Below are 19488 nucleotides of genomic sequence, written 5' to 3'. Positions count from 1 at the left end.
TGAATTGCAATTTGTAACATATCATATGAATTGTCATTCGTAATATATAATATGAAATGGATGGACATCCACAAATGAATACATACAGTACCATATGAAACGTAACATATCGTACTAATAGGAGTGTCTGGATTTACTTTACTATGTTAAGTCTACCCCTGAGTCCAGGTTGGGAATGGAGTAGTATTTCAGTGTGGCTGGTCTTCAGGTTCTGTGTTGCTAAGTGACTTTGAATTTCTTCTATTACTTCCTGCCGTCTGTTTGGTTATGTCTGTTTGTGTTTTCAATGTTGTTATAGGTACCATATCCACCTACTTTTCGAACGCTTTTAAAACACGGAAGCCAAATGCTCAAACTATTGATACAACATCAATGGAGGCTGCTGAGGGGAGGATGGCTCATGATAATGGCTGGAATGGAGCGATTGGAATTACATTTACATTTACATTTACGTCATTTAGCAGACGCTCTTATCCAGAGCGACTTACAAATTGGTACATTCACCTTATGATATCCAGTGGAACAACCACTTTACAATAGTACATCTATATATATATATATATATTATATTTTTTTTTGGGGGGGGTAGAGGTATTCCTTAAAGAGGTGGGGTTTCAGGTGTCTCCAGAAGGTGGTGATTGACTCCCCTGTCCTGACGTCGTGAGGGAGCTTGTTCCACCATTGGGAATGGCATTAAACCATATGTTGATGTATTTGATACCATTCCACTAATTCCTCTCCAGCCAGTACCATGAGCCTGTCCTCCCCAATTAAGGTACCACCAACCTCCTGTGATACAACTTCCTCCGCGCTCATGCTTTATCATAATTCATATGTGCTCCACTAAAAATCCTTGCAATTGGCATGTTTCTGATAGCGAAACATCCTGACAAAATACAACATATTACTTGCCTTATGTGCCTGGACCATGTAGACTAAACTGCAGAGAGAAAAAAACATAGCTGATTCAAATGATTGCCCAATCAGGCAGGCTACCGGGATGTATTCAAAACGCCAGGCTTTTGAGCGGTTTTTCAAATGGCATAGGCTATTCACTGCAGTTTACAGGCTAGACTACAGTTTTGTACTCACTTGAAAACAATAAATAACATTCTTCATTACATTGTGTTGTGGTAGCCTAGGTAGGATACATTTATTGTCCCTAAATTTTTTTAACATATGGTAGCTTTTCCAGCTGCAAACCCGGGGACTGGGAGCGAGCGCACTCAGCGCAGCTCGGGAGCCCACATAGTGTAGAGCCACCTATGATTTCGTTATCTGATGAACTTTTTTTTATTTTGCTGTGTAAATTGACTTAATATATTCACTACAGTATTAAGCCTAACATTGAGCTTATAAATAATTGCCTAATATGCATACACTTCTACTTTAGGCTACATCTCGAGCCAGTCCGTCTTTGTTCTGTTGTGCAATTACGCACCTGGCCTCTCTACTGACAGCTATTCCTCTTAAATCTTGAGGAGTCTCAGGAAAAGACAGAGTACAAAAGCTTTTTGGACCCTTATTTCGACCTTTCTTCTTTAGCCTACTTATTCAAATCACATCACTGCAGTTTACAGCCTATGGACAATACTTGTGTGCTCACTTCATAACAATAATACATTCCTCGTTGCACTGTGTTGTTGTAGCCCAGGTACAATAATGTATTGTCTAAAAACGTAGTCCTATGCCTAATCAATAATGGAACTTTGAGTGCCGGTGAACCACAGAGCGCAGCCTGGAGGACCATTTCATAATCTTTGACAGGTAAATATTTAGACTATAGCTCTAATATTTAGCTAATGCATGGCCTAATAACTAGCTAATATTTAGCTTCTTACTTCAGCTACACATCACTAGCCTCTCGTTTCCAGCTGTTCCCGTGCGCAACAGGCTATAACAAGCCTCTCAGCCTCTCTGCAATAGGCGATTCCTCTTCTGGTGAAATCCCAGGAAAGCTATAGGCTACAAAAGCGATAGGACATTTCTTTTTATACTTTTTTTTATTTTACAAAGCCTAATAGCCTATTCAGGAAAGAAGCAGGCTTGCATTTACTAATTGCTGAATGTAAAACAGGCCTACAGCATAGACAATCCATTTGATGGAGAGTTGAGGAGAGAAAGTGTGTTGGTGTGATTGATCACGTTTGGCCTGTTATGATTATAACATTGTTGCACTGATGCATTGCAAATAGTTGTACAGGACATAGCCTAGATGAGCACAGTGAAAAATAAGACACAAAGGAATTGACAACCATTAGAAAAATGGAAATCACTTGCAAACCACTTGAGCGACGAGGCAATGAGCTGCTGTAAAATATATGCAGGCTCGGCGTTTGTTGTTCAACCGCTACATTTAAATACGAGTTACTATATTATTTTTCATTTGGCCTAGATGTACATTGAAGTATTATTTGCAGTTGTCACTATGACAATGGAGACACCCTGAAAGCACTGGTCTGAACCAGTATCTGTGTGTTAGAGACCTCATGAATGGTCTTGTGTTACCACCTTCTTAATAGGCAGTGTGCAGTAGAATTCGTTGATCAGTTGATTGACAGGTGCAGGACTGCAGAACAATAAACGATATACTTTCCTCTAGTGTGGATGCTCACCAACGTTTTATAGTTATGTAGTCTATAGTTTATCGTTATAGTTATAGGCTTTGTGGAGGCCTTTATCTCACACACAACACAATTCACGTAATTATCACAACTTAACTACTAGTAGGTCTAGCTAACGTTTGAGAACTTGAATGAAATACATATACAATTACACTTGTTTACTTGACTTTTATACTGGACAAATTGACTCCTTCAAACAATTTACTTTAGCAAAATTGCCACATGCACGCTGCACTAGGTAAGTAAAACAGAAATCGAATCCATCACTTCCATTGTTTGGCTGCGCCCATAGCAACGTTCGAAAATTAGGTGGATGCAATTAATGAGCCTAGTGTTCTGTTCTCCATGATGTTCAGATCACAGCGGGTACCAGATCGACCAGGCAACGCATTATGACACAACGCCTCCTGTACGACTTCCATCTGCGACTGCAGGTACTGTTCAAACCACTTTAAAAAGCACATACAGTAGATTACTCTCTATTTACTTCCTTACTTTACTTCTTTAGCTTTCAGTTGGTCCCTTTGATCATAAGAACCTTTGAGGTTAGTTGTTGCACTATCCTTGCTACAGGCAGGTCGATTTGGGTATGTCATTTTAGGCAAACATTGAAAAAAAAGGTCAGAGCCTTAAGAGGTTTTAAGATGATTTATGACGATCCAATGTCTAATAAAACATTACCCAAAGGTAGACGACAGGCAGCACAAGGAAGTTGGCAGAAAAATACCATCCCGGGAAACTATGGTGCTAACAATTTACAGGGCTGTATTGATTAAGGCAAAACGTAGCAAAACGTTTTACAACGAAACGTTACAATGAGCGTTTCTTTTTGGACAAGTCCAGGTAGTCCCTCCCCGTTTCAGTCTGTTTTCTTCCATTTGTTGCCTAATGAACACAATCCAGGTAATATGGTCTCATCATGAGGACTGATGATTAGGTGTTTGCTATGGACATCCCCATAGCCAACTCCTCGTTTGGCCGCCTTTCATTCCAGTTCTCTGCTGCCGGTGACTGGAACGAATTGCAAAAATCACTGAAGCTGGAGTCTTATATCTCCCTCACTAACTTTAAGCATCAGCTGTCAGAGCAGCTTACCGATCCTTGCACCCGTACATAGCTCATCTGTAAATAGCCCACCCAACTACCTCATCCCCATATTGTTATATATTTTTTCTCCTTTGCACCCCAGTACCTCTACTTGCACATTCATCTTCTGCACATCTATCATTCCAGTGTTTAATTGCTAAATTGTAATTATTTTGCCACTTTGGCCTATTTATTGCCTTACCTCCCTAATCTTACTACATTTGCACACACTGTATATAGACTTTTCTATTGTGTTATTGACTGTACGTTTGTTTATCCCATGTGTAACTCTATGTTGTTGTTTGTGTCGCACTACTTTGCTTTATCTTGGCCAGGTTTCAGTTGTAAATGAGAACTTGTTTTCAACTGGCCTACCTGGTTAAATAAAGGTGGGGAAAAAAAGAAAAAAAAACTAACCAAGAAATGTACAGATGTAGTATCTTAATTTGAACCAGTTTGCTATAGCAGGAAAATGATCTTGCAGCAGTAGGAAATGTGAATTATGATGTGGATTATAATTAATGGACATTTTCTTAGGGTTTGATACATTTGTCTGAAATTTCAAAGCGGAAATTAGTCTTTTTAAAACCTCAAATGCACTACAGGTTTTACAGGAAAGTTCTCCTGAAACAGGGTGATCAAATTAAGATCCGACATCTGTAGAGTGGTTGCCTCTTTAGCCTTTTATACTTTCTCAATGATTTAGCCTTAACAAAGACACACAATATGTCACAGGTGTAGCAGCGTTACTCGGTTAGCATGGTTATAATGGCTAACTCTAATGGGACAGATAAGGCTTGGGGAAACAATTTCACAATCTAAAGAGGTTAGTTTGTATTAGAGTGTGTAATCTACAGTGTTTTTTCATTGTCAGCTAGTCATGCTACTGCGTTTGTCAAAAGGATGTGAAATATAGTACACTCTTAGAAAAAAAATATGCTATCTAGAACCTAAAAGGATTATTTGGCGGTCCCCACAGGAGAACCCTTTGAAGAACCCTTATTGGTTCCACGAAGAACCCTTTTGGTTCCAGGTTCTACGTGGAACCAAATGGGTTCTACCTGCAACCAAAATGGTTCTACCTGGAACCAAAAATGGTTCTGCTATGGGGACAACCTATTGGAAACCTTTTTTTAACAACCTCGATTTGGTTTAATCAAAGTTGATCATCAGCAGCTAACACTTATTTGCACAGTGTAAATATTGACTCACGATACACCCATGCAATGTGATTGTGAGTCTCCCCTTTCAAGCCACCTAAAACTACTTCCTTGTGCAATCAAGGACCATGTCAGTGAGTGAACCAATAAACCATGATATATTGTAAGTTGTATGTGCATGCCGTTCTTTGTATGTTCACTTGTCTGCACTGTAATTATGGGAATGAATTGTGTTTGCCAAGTGAATGGGTGGACATGATCTGAAATGAATAAATAGAATGTGTAGTACTTTCTATTAGCTTAACATATTATATATCCTCTGTATTGTTAGTGCTGATAGTAAGCCTATGATGGATGACTTTCTATTTGTTCAACACACATTATTAAGCTCATAATTCCTCAGTAATAGCTAGGCTGTCAGCTGTGTTTAATTAGATGTCCTCATGTCTCCCAGGTCATGTTTCGATGAGGTTCAGGGGGTCGAGGAAGATGAGTCTATTCCCTGTAGGAGAGGCTGCTCTGGGCAATCTGGGCCTTTCTGAGGACGACATCAGGAATGAGATGGAAAATGGTGAGGGATGAAGAATGGAGAGCCTAGGGAACAGTCATAGAAGTTAAATTACTATAATTGTATTCCTATGGGCACAACAACTGTTGAGAATGCCTGTCCATTCTCCTTGTAGAAATATGATGTTTCTCTTTTCAATCAGTTCAGGACAATGTTATCCAAGTCATATTCTGGATACACTCACTGATTGAAGTATAAGACGTTTCCTACTATGTAATGACTTTATTACTCAATCCTAACCCTACATCACTTCTTATCCTTAAATCACAATGACAAACTCATATATTATACGTTATATTATGTATTAATATATTATTATAATTTTTTATATTATATTACAACTCTGATTTTAAAGGCATACTATGATTAATAACCTCACAGATCTGTCTTATCATGTCTTTGTCCAACAGAGGAACAGATCTTGGTCAAAGAGCTGGTTGCTATGTCAACGAGGGACAGAATCAAGGCCATCCGAGACCTCCCTATGAGCTTTGATGACAAGAAACACATCAGGTACAGTTGAAGTCGGACTTTTACATACACTTAGGTTGGACTCATTAAAACTCGTTTTTCAACCACTCCACAAATTTCTTGTTAGCAAACTATAGTTTTAGCAAGTCGGACATCTACTGTGCATGACACAAGTAATTTTTCCAACAATTGTTTACAGACAGATTATTTCACTTATAATTCACTGTATCGCAATTCTAGTGGGTCAGAAGTTTACATACACTAAGTTGACTATGCCTTTAAACAGCTTGGAAAATTCCAGAAAAGGATGTCATGGCTTTAGAAGCTTCTGATAGGCTAATTGACATCATTTGAGTCAATTGGAGGTGTACCTATGGATGTATTTCAAGGCCTACCTTGAAACTCAATGCCTCTTTACTTGACATCATGGAAAAATCAAAAGAAATCAGCCAAGACCTCAGAAAAACAATTGTAGACCTCTACGAGTCTGGTTCATCCTTGGGAGCAATTTCCAAACTCCTGAAGGTACCACGTTCATCTGTACAAACAATAGTACGCAAGTATATACACCATGGGACCACGCAGCTGTCATACCGCTGTCTCCTAGAGATGAACGTACTTTGGTGCGAAAAATGCAAATCAATCCCAGAACAACAGCAAAGGACCTTGTGAAGATGCTGGAGGAAACGGGTACAAAAGTATCTATATCCACAGTAAAACGAGTCCTATATCGACATAACCTGAAAGGCCGCTCAGCAAGGAAGAAGACACTGCTCCAAACCCGCCATAGAAAAGCAAGACAACGGTTTGCAACTGCACATGGGGACAAAGATCTTACTTTTTGGAGGAATGTCCTCTGGTCTGATGAAACAAAAATTGAACTGTTTGGTCATAATGACCATTGTTATGTTTGGAGTTAAAAGGGGGGGGTTTGCAAGCCGAAGAACACCATCCCAACCGTGAAGCATGGGGGTGGCAGCATCATGTTGTGGGGGTGCTTTGCTGCAGGAGGAACTGGTGCACTTCACAAAATAGATGGCATCATGAGGATGGAAATTTATGTGGATATATTGAAGCAACATCTCAAGACATCAGTCAGGAAGTTAAAGCTTGGTCACAAATGGGTCTTCCAAATGGACAATGACCCCAAGCATACTTCCAAAGTTGTGGCAAAATGGCTTAAGGACAACAAAGTCAAGGTATTGGAGCGGCCATCTCAAAGACCTGACCTCAATCCTATAGAAAATGTGTGGGCAGAACTGAAAAGCGTGTGTGAGCAAGGAGGCCTACAAACCTGACTCCGTTACACCAGCTCTGTCAGGAGGAATGGGCCAAAATTTACCCAACTTATTGTGGGAAGGTTGTGGAAGGCTACCCAAAATGTTTGACCCAAGTTAAACAATTTAAAGGCAATGCTACCAAATACTAATTGAGTGGATGTAAACTTCTGACCCACTGGGAATGTGATGAAACAAATCAAATCTGAAATGAATCATTCTCTCTCCAATTATTCTGACATTTCACATTCTTAAAATAAAGTGGTGATCTTAACTGACATAAAACAGGGAATTTTTACTAGGATTAAATGCCAGGAATTGTGAAAAACTGAGTTTAAATGTATTTGGCTAAGGTGTATGTAAACTTCCGACTTCAACTGTATAGTTGTCATGTCACCGTCATAGGTCAAAAGCTGCCTGTTTTCTTTCAGTTTTACTATGGAAAGATGAACTTATTACCAGGGGTAGTAAAATAAATACTATGTACAAGGGTAGGTAGGGCATTGAGTGTGCAGTTATGTAGGCTTGCAATGCTTGCAAGATCATTGGGGAGAATAGTCACACACACAGACACACACACACACACACACACACACACACACACACACACACACACACACACACACACACACACACACACACACACACACACACACACACACACACACACCTTCTTGCAGTATGCGGGTAAGGAAGAAGTGTTTACCATAAGCGCATCGCATCGGCCAAGTCCAAAGTTTACAGCAACACAGCCAGCCAAGAGCACTGTGCAACTTTTGACAGGTCATATATTTTATGAAGAGATAACGCTGTGATGTGCGTATGTTATTATCATACGCTACATAACTGTATCAGACTGTAATCTTTATATTTGTTTGATCTCATATCTCCTAGGGGCCAAGTATTGGCGTTGAAATCATTCAAAAAGTCCCGGCAACTGAACTGCTTTTCAGACTGCTCGACATCTTTCTCACTGGTGAGCAGTTTGACTCTCTGACATCTTTGTGTGTGTTCCTGTCCTGATGCCCAACTTTACTTCCTGTGTGTCCTTGTACTGCACAAGCAGTGCCCTATTAGACTATGGCAAAGTGCAACACTTCCTGTGGTTGGCTATCACTAAATCATTATGCCTTTTATGAGTAATACAATTTGCCAGGGTGACATTCTGTCTCTGCATTCAGCGACACTTGAACATTGGCAAAAGCAGAAACTGACTGCCACCATGCCGGCTACAATACAATAACTTTCTACTTACATTGAACATTATTACTGTTCCATCATCCACATCCTCTATTGACAATTATACCTATTCTATGACAACTGTGCTATGAAATCTATGACGGTGCATTTGTGACATACAAGACCCCCACCACTGTTCTCAGACCAGTCTTCCCTCGCAGGCTTTCCGTAGGTGCGGTGCTAACATGACTTCAGCCAGGCAGACCCTGGAACTGTGGCGGGGTACCATGAAGGAGGTCGGTGGTAAATTTGGCACGGGGGTCCTCTCCTACTTCAAGTTCCTAAAATGGCTGCTGATGTTCAACATCTTCTCCTTCCTGGTCAACTTTGGTTTCATCACCATCCCGCAGCTCATCTATCACCCCACGCCAGACATCCCCACTGGGGTCAGCTTCAAAGGCCTAGAGATACTTACCGGAGCGGTTTGTTGTTGTTTACTATTCCCGCTACTTCTAGTAGAGGCTTTTGAATGAATCATTCCATAGCAGCATACACTACTAACTTGATCAACATATTTGTTATACTACACCCCGTACTGTAAAGTCAGCATACAGTGAACAGTTACTGTGTGATAAAAAATGTTTTATTTTGATGTATCTATTTTCCCCACAGGGTTATTTCAGCCACACGGTGATGTATTATGGCGGCTACAGTAATAAAACACAAGGAACAGGGGGCTGGCCTGAGTACAACATGCAGCTGGCCTACTTCCTCACCATAGCAGCCTACATGGTGTTGTGTGGAGCCGCCCTCATCTACAGGTCAGTATGGGATGGGACTGCACAGCATAGTCCACAGTGATCATGTAACAGTAACATTGTATTGACCACTATTAACTCTGCTTTGGACTGTCATTTATGTCGTGCATGGTTTGGTTTCCATGTGCTTCTTCATTGGTTTCAAGTGCCAGTAAATCATTTATCAAAGACAGTTGATCTCACATTTATGATGTCAATCAAATCACCAATGCCATGACATTCACATCATACCTTTATGATATTTATTTAACCTTTCCTTCATGTTGTAATAGTGCAGTAAAGTGACCCCTGTTCTCTCTCTTAGATAATATACAAAAGTGAAATAAACAATAAAAATGAACAGTAAACATTACACTCACAGAAGTTCCAAAAGAATAAAGACATCACAAATATTATATATATATACAGTGTTGTAACGATGTGCAAATGGTTAAAAATGGTTAAACACTTCTGCGAGCAGGCCTTTCTAATCGACCTGGCCGGGGTATCCTGGAATGACATTGACCTCATCCCGTCAGTAGATGATGCCTGGCTATTATTTAAAAGGGCCTTCCTCACCATCTTAAATAAGCATGCCCCACTCAAGAAATGTAGAACTAGGAATAGATATAGTCCTTGGTTCACTCCAGACCTGTCTGCCCTTGACCAGCACAAAAACATCCTGTGGCGTTCTGCATTAGCATCGAATAGCCCCCGTGATATGCAACTTTTCAGGGAAGTTAGGAACAAATATACACAGGCAGTTAGAAAAGCTAAGGCTAGCTTTTTCAAACAGAAATTTGCTTCCTGCAACACAAACTCAAAAAGTTCTGGGACACTGTAAAGTCCATGGAGAATAAGAGCACCTCCTTCCAGCTGCCCACTGCTCTGAGGCTAGGAAACACTGTAACCACTGATAAATCCACTATAATTGAGAATTTCAGTAAGCATTTCTCTACGGCTGGCCATGCTTTCCACCTGGCTACCCCTACCCCGGTCAACTGCCCGGCACCCTCCACAGCAACCCGCCAAAGCCCCCACCATTTCTCCTTCAACCAAATCCAGATAGCTGATGTTCTGAAAGAGCTGCAAACTCTGGACCCATACAAATCAGCCGGGCTAGACAATCTGGACCCTCTCTTTCTAAAAGTATCTGCCGAAATTGTTGCAACCCCTATTACTAGCCTGTTCAACCTCTTTTTCGTATCGTCTGAGATTCCCAAAGATTCCCCTCTTCAAAGGGGGTGACACTCTAGACCCAAACTGCTACAGACCTATATCTATCCTACCCTGTCTTTGAAAGCCAAGTTAACAAACAGATTACCGACCATTTCGAATCCCACCGTACCTTCTCCGCTATGCAATCTGGTTTCAGAGCTGGTCATGGGTGTACCTCAGCCACGCTCAAGGTCCTAAACGACATCATAACCGCCATCGATAAGAGACATTACTGTGCAGCCGTATTCATCGACCTGGCCAAGGCTTTCGACTCTGTCAATCACCACATTCTTATTGGCAGACTCGACAGCCTTGGTTTCTCAAATGATTGCCTCGCCTGGTTTACCAACTACTTCTCTGATAGAGTTCAGTGTGTCAAATCGGAGGGCCTGTTGTCCGGACCTCTGGCAGTCTCTACGGGTGTGCCACAGGGTTCAATTCTCGGGCCAACTCTCTTCTCTGTATACATCAATGATGTTGCTCTTGCTGCTGGTGATTATCTGATCCACCTCGACGCAGATGACACCATTCTGTATACTTCTGGCCCCTCTTTGGACACTGTGTTAACTAACCTCCAGACGAGCTTCAATGCCATACAACTCTCCTTCCGTGGCCTCCAACTGCTCTTAAACGCAAGTAAAACTAAATGCATGCTATTCAATCGATCACTGCCCGCACCTGCTCGCCCGTCCAGCATCACTACTCTGGACGGCTCTGACTTAAAATACGTGGACAACTACAAATACCTGGGTGTCTGGTTAGACTGTAAACTCTCCTTCCAGACTCACATTAAGCATCTCAATCCAAAATTAAATCTAGAATCGGCTTCCTATATCGCAACAAAGCATCCTTCACTCATGCTGCCAAACACACCCTCGTAAAACTGACCATCCTACCGATCCTCGACTTCGGTGATGTCATCTATAAAATAGCCTCCAACACTCTACTCAACAAACTGGATGCAGTCTATCACAGTGCCATTCGTTTTGTCACCAAAGCCCCATACACTACCCACCATTGCGACCTGTACGCTCTCGTTGGTTGGCCCTCGCTTCATACTCGTCGCCAAACCCACTGGCTACAGGTTATCTACAAGTCTCTGCTAGGTAAAGCCCCGCCTTATCTCAGCTCACTGGTCACCATAGCAGCACCCACTCATAGCACGCTCTCCAGCAGGTATATCTCACTGGTCACCCCCAAAGCCAATTCCTCCTTTGGCCGCCTTTCCTTCCAGTTTTCTGCTGCCAATGACTGGAACGAACTGCAAAAATCTCTGAAGCTGGAGACTCATATCTCCCTCACTAGCTTTAAGCACCAGCTGTCAGAGCAGCTCACAGATCACTGCACCTGTACATAGCCCATCTGTAAACAGCCCATCTATCTACCTATCTCATCCTCATACTGTATTTATTTATTTATCTTGCTCCTTTGCACCCCAGTATCTCTACTTGCAGATTCATCTTCTGCACATCTACCATTCCAGTGTTTAATTGCTATATTGTAATTACTTCGCCACCATGGCCTATTTATTGCCTTAACTTACCTCATTTGCACTCACTGTATATAGACTTTTTGTTTTCTTTTGTTCTACTGTATTATTGACTGTATGTTTTGTTTATTCCATGTGTAACTCTGTGTTGTTGTATGTGTCGAATTGCTACGCTTTATCTTGGCCAGGTCGCAGTTGCAAATGAGAACTTGTTCTCAACTAGCCTACCTGGTTAAATAAAGGTGAAATAAAAAAAGTACAAAAGGGAAATAAATAAACATAATAATAAATAAAATCTGGGTTGTATTTACAAGTGTACGAGTCTGCCCTTAATGATACTGCGGAGGATTTTCCCAAGGTTGCTGTTGACACATATCCCACGGTAGTTATTGGGGTCAAATTTGTCACCACTTTTGTGGATTGGGGTGATCAGTCTCTCTCTCGGTCTGTCTGTCTGTCTGTCTGTCTGTCTGTCTGTCTGTCTGTCTGTCTGTCTGTCTGTCTGTCTGTCTGTCTGTCTGTCTGTCTGTCTGTCTGTCTGTCTGTCTGTCTGTCTGTCTGTCTCGCTCTCTCTGTCTGTCTGTCTGTCTGTCTGTCTGTCTCGCTCTCTCTGTCTGTCTGTCTGTCTGTCTGTCTCGCTCTCTCTGTCTGTCTGTCTGTCTGTCTGTCTGTCTGTCTGTCTGTCTGTCTGTCTGTCTGTCTGTCTGTCTGTCTGTCTGTCTCGCTCTCTGTCTGTCTGTCTGTCTGTCTGTCTGTCTCGCTCTCTGTCTGTCTCGCTCTCTCTGTCTGTCTGTCTCGCTCTCTCTGTCTGTCTGTCTCGCTCTCTCTGTCTCTGTCTGTCTGTCTGTCTCGCTCTCTCTGTCTGTCTGTCTGTCTCGCTCTCTCTGTCTGTCTGTCTGTCTCGCTCTCTCTGTCTCTGTCTGTCTGTCTCGCTCTCTCTGTCTGTCTGTCTGTCTGTCTGTCTGTCTGTCTGTCTGTCTGTCTGTCTCGCTCTCTCTGTCTGTCTCGCTCTCTCTCAATTCAAATTCATGGCTTTATTGGCATGGGAAACACATGTTAACATTGCCAAAGCAAGTGAAATAGATGATAAACAAAAGGGAAATAAACAAAAGGGAAATAAACAATACAAATTAACAGTAAATATTACTCACATAAGACATTTCAAATGTCATATTATGCCTATATACAGTGTTGTAGCGATGTTAAAGTACAAAAGGGAAAATAAATTAACATAAATATGGGTTGTATTTAGAATGGTGTTTGTTTTTCACTGGTTGCCCTTTTCTTGTGGCAACAGGTCACAAATCTTGCTGCTGTGATGGCACACTGTGGTATTTCACCCAGTAGATATGGGAGTTTAATAAAATTGGGTTTGTTTTCGAATTCTTTGTGGATCTGTGTAATCTGAGGGAAATATGCGTCTCTAGTATGGTCATACATTTGGTAGGAGGATGGAAGTGCAGCTCAATTTCCACCTCATTTTTTGAGCAGTGTACTGTCTTCCCTTGAGAACCAGGTCTGCCTATGGAGGCCTTTCTCAATAACAAGGCCATGTTCACTGAGTCTGTACATAGTCAAAGCTTTCCTTAAGTTTGGGTCAGTCACAGTGGTCAGGTATTCTGCCAGTGTGTACTCTGTTTAGGGCCACATAGCATTCTAGTTTGCTCTGTTGTTTTGTTAATTTTTTCCAATATGTCAAGTAATTCTCTTTTTGTTTTCTCATGATTTGGTTGGGTCTAATTGTGTTGCTGTCCTGGGGCTCTGTGGGGTCTGTTTGTGTTTGTGAATACAGCCCCAGGACCAGCTTGCTTAGGGGACTCTTCTCCAGTTTCATCTCTCAGTAGGTGATGGCTTTGTTATGGAAGGTATGGGAATTGCTTCCTTTTAGGTGGTTGTAGAATTCTTCATGCATTATTGTGTGCTCTAGGGCAACGGTGTCTAGATGGAATTTGTATTTGTGGTCCTGGCGACTGGACCTTTTTTGGAACACCATTATTTTGGTCTTATTGAGATTTACAGTCAGGGCCAAGGTCTAGCTGAATCTGTGCAGAAGATCTATGTGCTGAAGGCCCTCTTTGGTTGGTGACAGAAGCACCAGATCATCAGCAAACAGTAGACATTTTACTTCAGATTCTAGTAGGGTGAGGCCGGGTGCTGCGGACTGTTCTAGTGCCCTCGCCAATTCGTTGATATATATGTTGAAGAGGGAGGGGCTTAATAAGCTGCATTCCTCTCTCACCCCACGGCCCTGTAGAAAGAAATGTGTGTGTTTCTTTGCCAATTTCACCGCACGCACTGTTTGTGTACATGGATTTTATAATGTCGTATGTTTTTCCCCCAACACCACTTTCCATCAATTTGTGTAGCAGACCCTCATGCCACAATGAGTCAAAGGCTTTTTTTCAATCAACAAAGCATGAGAAGACTTTTCCTTTGTTTTGGTTTGTTTGTTTGTCAATTAGGGTGTGCAGGGTGAATACGTGGTCTGTCGTATGATAATTTGGTAAAAAGCCAATTTGACATTTGCTCAGTACATTGTTTTCACTGAGGAAATGTACGAGTCTGCTGTTAATCATAAGGATTTTCCCAAGGTTGCTGTTGACTCATATCCCACGGTAGTTATTGGGGTCAAATTTGTCTCCACCTTTGTGGATTGTTGACCTCCTCCCTCTCTCTCTCTGCAGCATGGCCAGCTCGTTCAGGAAGAAGTATGTCCTTGCAGACTCAGGCTTGGGTGGAGCCTGGCAGCTTCTGTGTAGCTGGGACTTCAGTGTGACTAACGAGAGAGCTGTACGACAGCGCAAGAACAATCTGCGCATTCAACTCAAGGTCACTTTCACTGTAATCTCGGAAACCAGAACCAAGTCTTGTGTGAGCTGGCCAGTTATCAGGCTTTTACAAGCGACTAATGTCACTGTTTTGATAAACTATTACTTTAGCTTTGTTGACTTCATTGCCATCTCATTACTGTAGCTTTGTTGACCTCATGGCCATATCATTACTGTAGCTTTGCTGACTTCATTACCATATCATTACTGTAGCTTTGCTGACCTCATGGCCATATCATTACTGTAGCTTTGTTGACCTCATGGCCATATCATTACTGTAGCTTTGTTGACCTCATGGCCATATCATTACTGAAGCTTTGTTGACCTCATGGCCATATCATTACTGTAGCTTTGTTGACCTCATGGCCATATCATTACTGTAGCTTTGTTACAAGAAAGAATGTAATATCGCTGAACAAATCCCACATTTGCGAGACTAGATAAATGTCCAGTACTTGTGACTCAGTACTTATCTGCTCTTCCATACATAGAATACTCTGCACTCTGACTTGTTAGGGGGCCCAAATAGGATCTCTCTCAGATAACCAACTGTGAAATAACTTTGAAATAATGTTTCCATTCCCCTCCAGGAGTCCTTATCAGAAAAGGTCCAGGTGGCCCTGCTACCTCTGACAGAGAGGCTGAAGCACTACGGGGTCTTCCTGGGTACCTGGCTCCTCTCCACGGGCATGGCCTTGGGCTGTGGCGCCAGTGTCTACTTCCTGTGTCAATATGACAAATCGGTATGGTACATTTTATTAACTTTTATATAACCAAGAAGTCCCATTGAGGAAGTCCCAAGGGAGACCTTACATAAACGTTGTGGCACGATGGCACTTTGCTACCTTATAAAGCTTGTGTTGTTAATGTATGATCCCGGGATCAGCTGACCCTGATCCATCTAAGTATGATGAAGACCAGGTGGTGATTAGTTGAATCAGGTGTGTTAGTGCTGGGCTAAAACAAATGCCTGCACACTGTGTAGCTCCAGGACCAGTGTCGATGACCATGGTATAAGACATACCCTTGTGTACAGTAATTCAAAGTGTGTCATAGCGTCTGTGTGTACCTGAGCATATCTGAATCATATAAAATCAATACAATACTACTTTCCTGGCAGTACAGGGTGTGGTCTTTATAATGGTGTTAGTGGGACATCATTGCTACACTTCCACCAAATTATTATTATTATATCTTTTTTTCAATTTAACCTTCATTTAACTAGGCAAGTCAGTTAAAAACAGGGGAAACACCTGTCCTTAGATCAGAACAAACTGACCTACTATGGTATCTTTCCAGCGGACGAGGCAGTCAGCGGACAAAGCTTCCGGCTCTCTCCTGGAGGAGGCCGCTACTCTCCTCCTCCCCTTTGTGGTGTCCCTGATCAATCTGGTCGTCCCTCTCTTCTACTCTCTGTTCAAAAAGATAGAACACTACTCCAACCCTCGCATGCAGGTCTATGCCATCATAGTCAGGTTAGAGATGGATACAAAACACATTTAAAAATAGAAAAAAGTTTAGATACACCTACTCATTCAAGGGTTTTTCTTTATTATATATTTTATATATTTTGATTTGTTTAACACTTTCTTTGGTTACCACATGATTCCATATGTGTTATTTCATAGTTTTGATGTCTTCACTGTTATTGTACAATGTAGAAAATAGTAAAAATAAAGAAAAACCCTGGAAGGAGTATGTGTGTCCAAACTTTTGACTGGTACTGTATATTGAAATCGATTGATCAAAACTATTTGCTCAGTGATCAATTTAAAGCAATGGATGAATGAAATATTACAGTAATGCGTAAATTCTAAATATGCTTAACCTCTTGGGGCTAGGTGGGACGCTAGCGTGCCACCTGTGGTGCACTCCATCAACAGCAGGTGCATTTCAAGAGCGGCAAATTTGAATCCAAATAAATGTCAAAATTCAAATTTTTCAAAAATACAACTATGTTACACCATTTGAAAGATAAACATCTCCTTAATCTAACCACGTTTTACGATTTCAAAAAGGTTTTACGGCGAAAGCATAAATTTAGAGTATGTTAGGACAGTACATTTACAAGAGTTGTGTGTAATGTTTTGTCAAGTCAAAGACAGGGTCACCAAAACCATAAAACCAGCTAAAATGATACACTAACCTTTTACAATCTCCATCAGATGACACTCCTAGGACATTATGTTAGACAATGCATGCATTTTTAGTTCTATCAAGTTCATATTTATATACAAAAACAGCGTTTTACTATGGCATTGATGTTGAGGAAATCGTTTCCCTCCAATAACCGGCAGTCAAGTCAGCGTCACAAATTAAATAATTAAAATTAGAAAACATTGGTAAAATATTATATTGTCATTTAAAGAATTATAGATTTACATCTTTTGAACGCAATCAACTTGCCAGATTTAAAAATAACCTTACTGGGAAATCACACTTTGCAATAATCTGAGCACTGTGCCCAGAAAAATACGCGTTGTGATACAGACTAGACGTCATGTTGGGGAGATCTAAAATCGAAAATACTATGTAAATAATCCATTACCTTTGATTCTCTTCATCAGATGTCACTTCCAGGTATCACAGGTCCATAACGAATGTAGTTTTGTTCAAAAAAGCTCATCATTTATGTCCAAAAATCTCCGTCTCGTTAGCACATGATGTAAGCCAGCCGGACTTCTCGTCATGAACGAGGGGAAAAAATATATTTCCGTTCGTTCAAACATGTCAAACGTTGTATAGCATAAATCATTAGGGCCTTTTTAACCAGAACATGAATAATATTCAAGGTGGACGAATGCATAGCCTTTTATAACGTATTGGAACGAGGGTACCCAACATGAAGTAGCGCGCCAGGTGTCTAATGGGACATCACCGTTCCATGGCTCTTGTTCGGTCAGATCTCCCTCCAGAAGACTCAAAACACTTTGTAAAGGCTGGTGACATCTAGTGGAAGCAATAGGAAGTGCCAAAATATTCCTAAACCCCTGTGTTTTTCAATGGGATAGGTTTAAAGTCAATACAACACATCAGGTATCCACTTCCTGTCAGAAAATGTCTCAGGGTTTTGCCTGCCAAATGAGTTCTGTTATACTCACAGACACCATTCAAACAGTTTTGGAAACTTTAGAGTGTTTTCTATCCATATATAATAAGTATATGCATATTCTAGTTACTGGGTAGGATTAGTAACCAGATTAAATCGGGTACATTTTTTTTATCCAGACGTGCAAATGCTGCCCCCTAGACCCAACAGGTTAAAATATCAGGAAAAAACAAAGGTCATATACTGTACAATGTTTTAGAACACTGATGTTTTGAATGCTGTTTTGAATGCCTTTTTCCTTTTTAGAAATGTCATTCTCAAGATGTCCATTCTGGGTATTCTCTGCTACTACTGGATGAAGGATGTGGCCAATACATTTTCAGTAAGTTCTTTTAAAACTTCCGGTGAAATTGCAGAGCGCCAAATTCAAATTAAATTACTATAAATATTTAACTTTCATGAAATCACAAGTGCAATACATCAAAATAAAGCTGAACTTGTTGTTAATCCAGCCACCGTGTCAGATTTCAAAAAGGCTTTACGGCGAAAGCAAACCATGGGATTATCTGAGGACAGCGCTCAGCGGACAAAACATTACATACAGTTACCAGCCAAGTAGACTAGTCACGAAAGTCAGAAATAGCAATAAAATGAATCACTTACCTTTGATGATCTTCATATGGTTGCACTCAGAAGACTCCCAGTTACACAATAAATGTTCATTTTGTTCGATAAAGTTCCTCTTTATATCCAAAAACCTCAATTTTGTTGGCGTGTTTTGTTCAGTAATCCAATGGCTCAAATGCGGTCACAAGATGCAGACAAAAATTCAAAATAGTATCCGTAAAGTTCGTAGAAACATGTCAAACGATGTTTATAATCAATCCTCAGGTTGTTTTTAGCCTAAATATTTGATCATATTTCAACCGGACAATAGCGTCGTCAATATAAAAGATAAACCACGAAAGTCGCGCTCTTGGGATTGCGCACCAATCAGGTTGGGGAATTTCCACTGGCCTCTCATTGAAACTGCTCATTCTCCCTCATTTTTCAGAATAAAGGCCTGAAACAATGTCTAAAGACATTGTTCACAGCTAGTGGAAGCCACAGGGAACGGAATCTGGGTCTTATCCCTTTAAATGGTGGATAGGCTTTCAATGGAAAAACACAAATTTCAAAATAATAGCACTTCCTGGATGGAGTTTCCTCAGGTTTTCGCCTGCCATTTCAGGTCTGTTATACTCACAGACATTATTTTAAGTTTTTAAGTTTTGGAAACGTTAGAGTGTTTTCTATCCAAATCTACCAATTATATGCATATCTTAGCTTCTGGGCCTGAGTAGCAGGCAGTTTACTTTGGGCACACTTTTCATCCAAAATTCCGAATGCTGCCCCCATCCCAAAAATGTTAAACCAAATCACATGCATGCTTTCAAAAATGTTTTTGATTGTCACTAATATCTACTATATGTTCATTCACCACTTTGATTACAATCGTTTGTCTTAGTGCTGGGAGTCCATCGTAGGACAAGCCTTGTACAGACTGGTTATTGTGGACTTCCTCTTCATAATGTTAGGATCCTTCTTTGGAGAGTTCTTGAGCAAGTGAGTGGCATTTTCAAAACACATTTTCCCATAACGTGTTCACGTAAAGCTAAAAATGCTACAGTATGCAGTAGAATTCTATATTGTAACTCATCTTTCTGTTTTGAGGGAAAGTTTCAATGAGGCATCACATAAGG

General features: G+C 40.9%; 1 protein-coding gene across 2 annotated transcripts in view; it reads left to right on the top strand.

Moving 5' to 3' along the window:
- LOC106588887 (transmembrane channel-like protein 5) overlaps window positions 1-19488 on the top strand; it is a 28736-nt gene that overhangs the window by 3687 nt on the left and 5561 nt on the right. For both annotated transcript variants that reach the window (XM_045707304.1, XM_045707307.1), the window contains exons 4-14: window positions 2981-3058; window positions 5325-5441; window positions 5849-5951; window positions 8081-8162; window positions 8587-8847; window positions 9038-9186; window positions 14554-14698; window positions 15288-15440; window positions 15997-16172; window positions 18053-18128; window positions 19254-19351. In XM_045707304.1, the coding sequence (XP_045563260.1) occupies window positions 2981-3058; window positions 5325-5441; window positions 5849-5951; window positions 8081-8162; window positions 8587-8847; window positions 9038-9186; window positions 14554-14698; window positions 15288-15440; window positions 15997-16172; window positions 18053-18128; window positions 19254-19351 (1438 nt within the window). The remainder of the gene's footprint in view (window positions 1-2980; window positions 3059-5324; window positions 5442-5848; window positions 5952-8080; window positions 8163-8586; window positions 8848-9037; window positions 9187-14553; window positions 14699-15287; window positions 15441-15996; window positions 16173-18052; window positions 18129-19253; window positions 19352-19488) is intronic.

This window comes from Salmo salar, chromosome ssa02 (genome assembly GCF_905237065.1).
Source record: "Salmo salar chromosome ssa02, Ssal_v3.1, whole genome shotgun sequence".
NCBI classification, from domain to species: domain Eukaryota; kingdom Metazoa; phylum Chordata; class Actinopteri; order Salmoniformes; family Salmonidae; genus Salmo; species Salmo salar.
This window is presented reverse-complemented; position numbering and strand designations above follow the sequence as displayed.